At 56.5% G+C, this 10,100-nt stretch overlaps 1 protein-coding gene across 1 annotated transcript in view; it reads right to left on the bottom strand.

The window, feature by feature from the left end:
• Positions 1-334: 334 nt before the first annotated feature.
• LOC311514145 (butyrophilin subfamily 2 member A1-like) overlaps positions 335-10,100 on the bottom strand; it is a 54,104-nt gene continuing 44,338 nt past the window's right edge. Inside the window, exons 15-17 of the mRNA XM_084616566.1 lie at positions 8,873-8,893; positions 8,742-8,768; positions 335-2,020 (exon numbers count right to left, since the gene is read on the bottom strand). Coding sequence (XP_084472692.1) covers positions 1,425-2,020; positions 8,742-8,768; positions 8,873-8,893 — 644 coding nt within the window. The 3' untranslated portion in view covers positions 335-1,424. The remainder of the gene's footprint in view (positions 2,021-8,741; positions 8,769-8,872; positions 8,894-10,100) is intronic.

Here is a 10,100-nt window from a genome sequence, read left to right as displayed (position 1 = left end):
TGATTCCCACTATCTCACCATTCACATTTCTCATAGGAACGATCAGTGCTTGAATTACATTTGTGTGTGAAATGGGGGTGAATTTAAAACGATTGAAAATATTTTTAAAATAAAAAGGTATAAACATTTTAATACATTTTATTGATACTATTATTCATACTAAACTTGGTTGCCCTTCCCCCACGGCAGAGGGGCACACAGAAGAGGATCAGGACCAGCTGTGCCCCCAAAAGACAGGCCAACCCTCCAAATCAGACCAGACCCGCCTCCCTCCCCAGACCAAAATCCCTAAACTGGACCCTTCCAGTTTAAACCAGATTAGACCTCTCTATGAACCAACCCCTCTCAACCTGAACTTCCCCACTGCCCAAGCTCCTCCCAAACATCTATTCCCAAACCAGACCCTCCTGAATTCCCAGCTGGACTACTCTCGAGAGAGATGGATTTAAAGTCCCCGGAATTCAAGGTGAAGGCTCCTGTTGACTTCAGTTTGCTTTGAATGAGGCTCTAAGACACCATAAAGCACTGGGACTAAACGTAAGAACAGCCTTATTGGGTCAGACCGAAGGTCCATCTAGCCCAGTGTCCTGTCTTCCAACAGTGGCCAGGGCCAGGTGTCCCAGAGGGAATGAACAGAACAGCGAATCATCAAGTGATCCATCCTCTCTCTCCCATTCCCAGCTTCTGGCAAACAGAGGCTAGGGACACCCTCCCTGCCCAACCTGGCTAATAGCCATTGATGGACCTGTCCTCCATGAATTTGTCTAGTTCTTTTTTAACCCTGTTATAGTCTTGACCCTCACAACATCCTCTGGCAAGGAGTTCCACAGGTTGACTGTGTTGTGTGAAGAAATACTTCCTTTTCTTTGTTTTAAACCTGCTGCCTCTTAATTTCATTTGGTGACCCCCAGTCCTTGTGTTACGAGAAGGAGTAAATGACACTTCCTTATTTACTTTCTCCACACCAGGCATGATTTTATAGACCTCTCTCATCTCCCCCACCCCGCACATCTTGTGATCTGGGCTCTTCCCTTCCTGCTGCTGCAGCCTCCTCACCACCCTTGGCCAAAGCAGCCACCCATGAGATTGGCACCCATACACCCCTCTGCTCCTGCAGCCTCCCCCTCTAGGGTTGCTTGGTTGCCAATATTGGTTGGACATATGCCTGGAGGTTTCATCATGTGATATAATCTTTAATTAAAGATTAATCTTTAATTCCTGGAGACTGCATGACAATCCTGGGGGGGTTGGCAATCCTATCCCCCATCCACTTCTCTGCCCCCTCCCCTTCCCCAGCTGATGCTGAGAACTGAAAGGGGAGGGGATGGCAGGAGAAAGGCAGGTAATGCCCTTTACCCCCAGGGGAACAGGCCTGGGGGCTGGTCAGTGCTGAGAGGGGACAGTCTCTGCTGCGGGTGTCACTGTCAGGGACAGATACTCCCTTTGGCCTGAGCTGGGCCTGGGCAGATGATCAGAGGAGACATATTTGTACCCCCTTTATTGTATTCAGGATTGAAATAAGGGCGGAGCGTCCCAGAGATGCTGTCAGGGAAAGTGAAGAGATGGGACTTGTCAGTCACATTGTAAAACGAGACCTCGCCCGCCTCATAGTCCAGGAAAATCCCCACCTGGCTGGGCCTGACACTCACGGGGAGGGGAGTCGGGGGGGAGGTGTTGGCCCTTAATTGATCACCCTCCTGCCATATTGTCCAGTATCCATTCGCAGGTACAAATAGAATATGCCCCTTCCTGCTCACATTTTCCCTACAGACCCCCAGATACCAGACATTTTTGTCTCCGACCTCCACCTCCCAGTAACGCCTCCCGCCCGTGAATCCCTCAGCACCCAGGACAGCCGCCATAGTATCAAATCTCTCAGGATTGTCAGGCAGATCCTGGTGCTCGTCTCTGTGTCGCACCCGTTTCCGATCCTCGGACAGGACGAGGTAGGGATTTGCTGTGTCGGGATCCAGAGTCACATCCACTGGGGAGAAAGTCACAGTCAGTGCTGGGCTGGTCACTGGGATCAAAGGGAAATTAACTCGAGTTCCCATGGCTCAGTGTTGCGGGGTTGCTGTGCATTAAGGGGAGGGCAGGGCCTCCTCCGATGAGAGAACTTGAGGGGAACGATGGGGCAGAGGTGGCGGGAGGGCAGGCATTGGGGGCAGCAGAGGAGGGAAGGGGCTAGCACCTGAGGGGCAGGGGAAGGGGGCCACAGTGTGGGAGGAGAAGAGGAGAGGGGTAAATCGGAGGCAGAGGGAAGGTGAGGAGACGTTCAGCTGCAAGGGGGCAGATTGGGGTGAGGAGAGGGGCAGGTCTTAGGCGGACAGAGGGAGGTGAGGGAAGGGCCAAGCTGCAGGAGGCAGGGGGTGAAGAGAGGGGCAGGTGCCAAGGGGGAGCATGCTCCAGGGGTGGTGGGGGTGAGAGACAGCCAGGCCCCAAGGAATCTCCGTTGCTTCAGGCCGTGTGTGGTTGGTTTGTTACCGTGACCAGGTGAAAAGGAAAGGAGGACTTGTGTCACCTTAGAGACGAACCCATTTATTTGAGCGTAAGCTTTCGTGGGCTACAGCTGACTTCCTCGGATGCAATGCTGTAGCCCACGAAAGCTCATGCTCAAATAAATCGGTTCGTCTCTAAGGTGCGACAAGTCCTCCTGTTCTTTTTGCGGATACAGACTAACACGGCTGTTACTCTGAAACCTGTAATATTGTTGTAACTCCCATCTGTGCCTCACTTTCCCCTGTATTCTCCATGACTACCCAGCGGGGGAGAAAGGACAGAGTTGCGAGACACAGGAGGCGTGTGTCACCCGGCTGTCTGAGCCTGACGGGGGCCATTGAAAAGGACTGGCTGAGGCTCTCCCCGTATCAATGGAAAATCAGAGAAAACAATGGAAAACCAGGACATTGACACCTAACACCCAAGGACCCAGGGGCAGATGGATTTTCCCACCGCTCGCGGGGAAGCTGGGCAGACCCCAGCTCAAGAACAAAGGAGTGAAGGTGTGAGGTGGGGGGATAAAGTGTTGGCTTCTGGAGGAAGCTGAGGGTTCTTTGACCTGGGAACGGACTAAGGAGGTCAGACAGAGCCTGAACATGGGGTTCACTGCAGCTTGGTGGGCTCTGGGCTGTACTGAATGGACACTTGCTTTCACCTGCACGTCTCTGTGCTGGCCTGAGGGCTCCCAGACTCTGCAGCGTGGCCCCCTCATAGACTCATAGACTATCAGAGTTGGAAGGGACCTCAGGAGATCATCTAGTCCAACCCCCTGCTCAAAGCAGGGCCTCGTTTTGCAAAGGCTGCCTGTGTCCCCACGAATACGCACGGCAAGCAGGGAGCCCTGAAAGGGCCCAGAACAAGCCTCCGGCAGCGATCTGGCTGGGCTGGATTCACCGCAGCGAGCAACGGAGGGAGTCAGAGATCGCTGGTGCCGCTGGCCCAGTCTTGGCGCTTTGGAGGCCACGGGCAACTGTGTGGGTTCTTGGGGCCTGGCACGCTGAAGGGATCACCGCCAGGTGACTGGTTCCAGTCTGAGCACAGACCAGACCGTGTGACGACGAAGAGCAGGTCAGGGCCCTCTCCCCACACACTGGTCAGGCAGCCCTGTTCCGGGGGGAAGTGGGACTCTCCATGCCAGCTGGACCTACAGTCACCACAAGCGGCCAGGTCCGCCCCTCGCCTGTCACGCTGGGAACTTTCCCACCAAGACTCTGCAGCCAGTTTCATCTACACTGCCCAGGGCAGTGAATTTAGCCCGCTTTAATTGAATTGTCTCATTGGAATGGGTAAGGCAACTCCCATCTTTTCATGTACCGTGTATAGATCTCTTCCCACTGTATTTTCCACTCCATGCATTGGATGAAGTGGGTTTTACCCACGAAAGCTTGTGCCCAAATAAATCGGTTAGTCTCTAAGGTGCCACAAGGACTCCCCGTGGTTATCACCTGGGTTGACAGGCTTGGGCTCATGGGGCTCAAGATCGCTGTGTAGACGTTTGGGCTCAGGCTGGCTTTCATGTAAGATCTCACTTCGCATGCTTCGGTGAACCCCCTCCCTGAGCTGCAAAGCCTACACCCCTCACATTACCGCCATATCGGGAGCCCAGGTCTGTCGCCCCAGCTCTGAGAGTCCCTGCCGCGGGTTGTGGAGATGAACCCTTTGTGTTCAAAACACGAGACTTTGCTCAAAGCCGAGCGCTTGATTTTCTCCCTGCACTCAGCCAGATTGGCCTAAAATATCCAGAGATTTCCCCCCAGGCTGGAGAGCGCTAAGGAGACATTATAGGAGGGAAGGAGTGAGGCGGGATGATCGGGGTTAATATGGGAAGCATCTCCTGGCCTTAGCTCTGGAGTCACAACCAGGCTCCATAATAACAACCTCCCTTGCTCCCCGCCGAGGATCTAGGCGCCCCGGCTTTGCCAGCAGCGTGTGTGAGTCCCCTCCGTGCAGATCTCTGGCCTATGGGGCTGACGTGCTTCCCCGTGACTCTTCAGGGCTCGTGCACGCCTCGAACAGCTGCTCCAGGCTGGGGCTGCCCAGACACTCCTCCCAGAGTTTACAGGCCCTGCAGGCCCCGATAGGAAGAGGTTTCTCTGGGTTCCTGAGCTTTGACAGCGTTTCTGCTCCTGGCCCAGCTCTTCCTGCCCCTGTGGTGCTGACCGGCTGCACCCGCTGGGAGAACCGGGTCTGCCCCTCACCGCGCAGGCAGGGATATTGTCTGTGTCCACGTACCCTCTCCCCAATTTCTGGGATGGGGAACAGCAGCCCCGGGGTCCCTCCCTTCACCCTGCCCCGGGCAGGGGAGTGAGAGCCCTTGGCCTCCTGGGCACGGGGGCCTCCTGGCAGAGATTCCTAGGTCAGCGTGAAAAGTGTCTCCACCCGGAGAGCTCTGCACACCCAGCAAATACAAAGATGCCCCTGGGATGAGGTGCTGGATCTGGTACTAACCCCCTCACCCTACCTCTGGAGGAGAGGGGGCCTCGGGGCAGCGTCAGTGGGTTCGGTGCTGGGGCCCGATGACGCCTGCCTCCCCATACTGGGGGCCCAGTCTCAAGGGGAGGACACGTGGCCACCCCATGTCTCTTCTCCCCTGAGCTCAGCCCCGGGCTGCCCCTTCCTGCCCGGGCGGGAATGAGCGAGCTCTCCCCCTGCCCCCTGTCTCTTCTCCCCTGTTACCTGTGGGGGCAGGGGGAGAGCTCGCTCATTCCCGCCGCCCCAGCCAGGCTCTCTCAGGAAGCCACTACGCTCGCTGCATGGTGCGGGCATCCGTGAGCAACTGCATCAGGAGCAGCTGGTCCAGCACCTTCTGCTCTCCACCGCCAGGGCCAGGGGCCGAGCGTGCTGGGGGGCAGGCCCGGCGGGAGAAGGGAACTCCTCCCTCTCCCCGCAGCAGGCCGATCTGGGGGCGGGAGGGGGGGGGCACTCTGGGGGCACCGCCAAACCAGCCCACCCTGCTTCCCCCCCGCGCTGCGGAAACTGCCGTGCTCACACTTGGTGACACCCCCCAGTGGGAAGGGCGAGGGCACTGGGTACAATCTTCAGCAAGGGAGGCGGAGGCTGGAGATTCGGAAACACGTTCCCACGCTCAGGGCAGTGAAGCTCTGGACCCAGCTCCAAGGCAATCATAGACTCTCAGGGGTGGAAGGGCCCTCAGGAGGTCATCGAGTCCAACCCCCTGCTCAAGCCCCAGTTTTTGGCCCTGATCCCTAAATGGCCCCCTCAAGGATTGAACTCACAACCCTGGGTTGAGCAGGCCAAAGCTCAAACCACTGAGCTCTCCCTCCCCATCACCGACAGACCGTAAGAACAGGTTGGCCAAAGGCCTGTTGGGTTGGCCTAGGTCCTGCCCCAGTACAGGGAGCTGGACTAGGCGAGCTCTCAGCGTCCCTTCCAGCTAGGTTACAGCTCTGGTGCTGGGCCCAGGGCCCCGGGGGCTGGCGTTAACAGTGTTACTGATCACAGCAGCTGGTAGCTCAGCGTCCCTGCCAGGTATAAGTAGGGTCATTACCAGTACGGCTCAGCCGGGTGTTCCTGGGTTGTGTGGACTGGACCTGGGGTTGCCACCTGTCCAGGTTTTCATGGGATCAGCCCGTTGTTCAGGTCATTGTCCTGGGAAATCTGAGAGCCCGTGCAGGATGTTAAAAGTCCTGGGTTTGTCAGCGGCTGTAGTGGGGCGGGGGCCGGGGGGGGGGGGGGAAGCTGTGGGGTGGCGTTAACTGCTCAAAGGGAGCTCTCGCTCCAGAGCGGACCGGGAATCGGGAGACGAGGAGCTCAGGGCCGCTAGGGCCCGGTCACCACCGTGGAAGTACCAGCCGTGACGTTTAACTGCCGGACGGCAGTGGGGTGGATCTGGTGCCAGGTCCTGCTTGCCAAGGCTGGTGCCCAGGGCAGGGAGAGGAAGAGAAGCCTGAGCGGGCTGGTGCCCTCTCCCAGGGTGGGCTGGGACACGCTGCTTAGGGTGAAGAGACAGGGGGTGTATGTGGAGCCGGCAGATGTGCCATTTTTTGCACCTCAGAGGCGGCAACTGCAACAGGACCCCCCCCCCACAGTTTGTGTAACTGACCCGAGTGCCCCCCTCCCTTCCAGCTGTGTGTCGTAGGATACCCCAGAGTACATGGAGCCCTGGGCCAGTGGTGCTGCAAGGTGTGTGCATGTCCCGTAGGGTCTCTAATCCCCGCTGGAACTGCCCGGACTCCCCCAGCGTGCCCCAGGAGACCGGCGGCCCGGACTCCCCCAGCGTGCCCCAGGAGACGCGCGCGGTCCGGCGGCCCGGACTCCCCCAGCGTGCCCCAGGAGACGCACGCGGTCCGGTGGCCCGGACTCCCCCAGCGTGCCCCAGGAGACGCGCGCGGTCCGGCGGCCCGGACTCCCCCAGCGTGCCCCAGGAGACCGGCGGCCCGGACTCCCCCAGCGTGCCCCAGGAGACGCACGCGGTCCGGCGGCCTCGACTCCCCCAGCGTGCCCCAGGAGACGCGCGCGGTCCGGCGGCCTCGACTCCCCCAGCGTGCCCCAGGAGACCGGCGGCCCGGACTCCCCCAGCGTGCCCCAGGAGACGCACGCGGTCCGGCGGCCTCGACTCCCCCAGCGTGCCCCAGGAGACGCGCGCGGTCCGGCGGCCCGGACTCCCCCAGCGTGCCCCAGGAGACGCGCGCGGTCCGGCGGCCCGGACTCCCCCAGCGTGCCCCAGGAGACGCGCGCGGTCCGGCGGCCCGGACTCCCCCAGCGTGCCCCAGGAGACGCGCGCGGTCCGGCGGCCCGGACTCCCCCAGCGTGCCCCAGGAGACGCTCGCGGTCCGGCGGCCCGGACTCCCCCAGCGTGCCCCAGGAGACGCGCGCGGTCTGGCGGCCTAGGAGACGCGCGCGGTCTGGCAGCATGCTGGGTACAAACACACACACACAGCTCAGCCACAGTTGTGTGGCAGCAGACCTGCCGTGTGGGCACACTTTTTTGTAACTGTACGGGGAGTGTCCTAAACTGGTTATAAAAAATGTCTGCCCTTGGAGTGGGGACAGGTCTTCCTTCTGAACAGCCCTCTACTGGTCCTGTTACACTAGAAGGAAACTGGGGGCTAAAGCTCAGTCTGAGCATGGAAACCCTGCTGTTGGGAAGACAGCTGAGTAGTTCAATGCAAATTGAGGGGAGGGGAGGGACAGGGTCCAGAGGGACCTAGACAAATTGGAGGATTGGGCCAAAAGAAATCTGATGAGGTTCAAGAAGGACAAGTGCAGAGTCCTGCCCTTAGGACCGAAGAATCCCATGCACCGCTACAGACTACAGACCGACTGGCTCGGCAGCAGTTCTGCAGAAAAGGACCTAGGGGTGACAGTGGACGAGAAGCTGGAGATGAGTCAGCAGTGTGCCCTTGTTGCCAAGAAGGCCAATGGCATTTTGGGGATGTATAAACAGGGGCATTGCCAGCAGATCGAGGGAGGTGATCGTCCCCCTCTATTCGACACTGGTGAGGCCTCGTCTGGAGTACTGTGTCCAGTTTTGGGCCCCACACTACAAGAAGGATTTGGAAAGAGTCCAGCGGAGGGCAACGAAAATGATGAGGGGACTGGAACACATGACTTATGAGGAGAGGCTGAGGGAACTGGGGATGTTTAGTCTGCAGAAGAGAAGAATGAGGGGGGATTTGATAGCTGCTTTTAGCTACCTGACAGGGGGTTCCAAAGAGGATGGAGCTCGGCTGGTCTCAGTGGTGGCAGATGACAGAACGAGGAGTGATGGTCTCAAGTTGCAGTGGGGGAGGTTTAGATTGGATATTAGGAAACACTTTTTCTCAGGAGGGTGGTGAAGCACTGGAATGCGTTACCTAGGGAGGTGGTGGAATCTCCTTCCTTAGAGGTTTTTAAGGCCCGGCTTGACAAAGCGCTGGCTGGGATGATTTAGTTGGGGTTGGTCCTGATTTGAGCAGGGGGTGGGACTAGGTGACCTCCTGAGGTCCCTTCCAACCCTGATCTTCTATGTAATTATGGGCAGATAAGAATGTCCAGCCTGCAGAACCCAGGTACCACCCTGGAAAAGTGACAGCAGGCAGTATTTCCTCATAATCAGCACTTTCCCAAAGGGGGCGTGTCCCTGCCCTGCAAGAAACCTGGGGTGTAATCTGCTCCCCGTGACCTTGCTGTTTCTAGCCTATTGACTGTCATAGGGAAATGTTCTGTAGGGAAAGGAGCAGAGCGCTCCCAGGGGGAGGTGGGTCTCACCATGGATAAAATATCAGCAACATGTACCGTACCTGCGTAGATCTGGGCGCTTCTCCACCCTGTAACCAAACACAGACAGAGGGGTGAGAATGCCCATGAACACAGACACACTGAACAGGAAACAATGTCACACAAGGGCGATACTGGGGGGAAGGGAACTTACTGATCTCAGCCTCGAGTTTGGCTAAAAATAAAACACAGAGAAACAGGTCAGTATCGCATTATGTTGAAGAAGGAAAGCGAGTCAAAAATACTTTAAAGCAGAGAAGTTAAAATCCTCAGAGTGAGCCAGGAGGCTACATCAGCAACCAGAGCCTGGCACCTCCTGGGCAACAAAGGAATCAGCAAAGGGAGAAATACAGTAACCCCGTCCTGGCCAGCTGCAAGAGGTTGTTAGCCCTGTGAAGTCAGCAGAAAGAAGAAAAGTACATCAGGTGAAGTGTATGTACAAGAGGGTACTCAAATACACTGAAAGGCAGCAAATCTCAAACTATAAGAGGAAATGGTATTTTATATGATGCATAATAAGCCTGTGAAATTCCTCACCCCAAGATAGCACTGAGGCTAAGCAGTAAAACAAAAGGACATTTACATGGCTAAAGAGAAGATGAAGATTTACACTGGGTAGGATTAAAAGCAAAACAGGCAAGCAAAGGAAAAAAAACCCAAATGGACAAAGGATTCAAAAAGGCCCCGGCATTGATATGGAAATGCAAATATCCAGAGTTGTGACCGTTCTCAAAAACACAAGCATTCTCTAAGGGAGAGAAACCTCCTCCTGCTTCAGGGCACAAGGCAAACGCTAACTGATGGGGGTCAGGAAGGAACTTTCCCTGGGGGCAGGTTAGTCCATCGGGCATTCGGGGGGTTTCACGTACCTTCCCCTGAAACAGCAAGTGCCGGCCACTGTAAGAAGCAGGATCCCAGACTAGCTTAGCCTGAGTCCGATTTGCTCTGGCAACAATTCATGTGTTCTGAAAAGCTTCTGTTTTAGAGCCTGATTCAGCAAAACACTTAAGCACATGCTGAATGGGGATGGACTGACTCATGGCTTAAAAAGCAGCATGTGCTTAATTACCCTGCTGAATTGGGGCACCAGTGAAAACACATTTAAAGGCCTGTCTAGATAAAGATCCCCGGCTCCTATGAAAACAAACGATTATTACTGGCTGAGGGAAGTGAAGCCCTCACACTCAGCTCAGTGGTGTTTCTGTTGGTCTGTAACGTGATAACTTCTGAAAGTTAAAACACATCCCATCAGTGCCAAGGCTTCAGGGTGTTGTCTAGGCATCAGTGGGCAGAAACCTCCTGATTTTTGGTAAAAATTGGAACACTGGCAAAGCCTGATTTCCACTAAAATCACCATTTGATTCCCTCAGGATCCAGTGTGG

The sequence above is a fragment of the Lepidochelys olivacea genome (genome assembly GCF_965140295.1).
Source record: "Lepidochelys olivacea isolate rLepOli2 genome assembly, chromosome: 28".
In the NCBI taxonomy this organism is placed as follows: Eukaryota; Metazoa; Chordata; order Testudines; family Cheloniidae; genus Lepidochelys; species Lepidochelys olivacea.
This window is presented reverse-complemented; position numbering and strand designations above follow the sequence as displayed.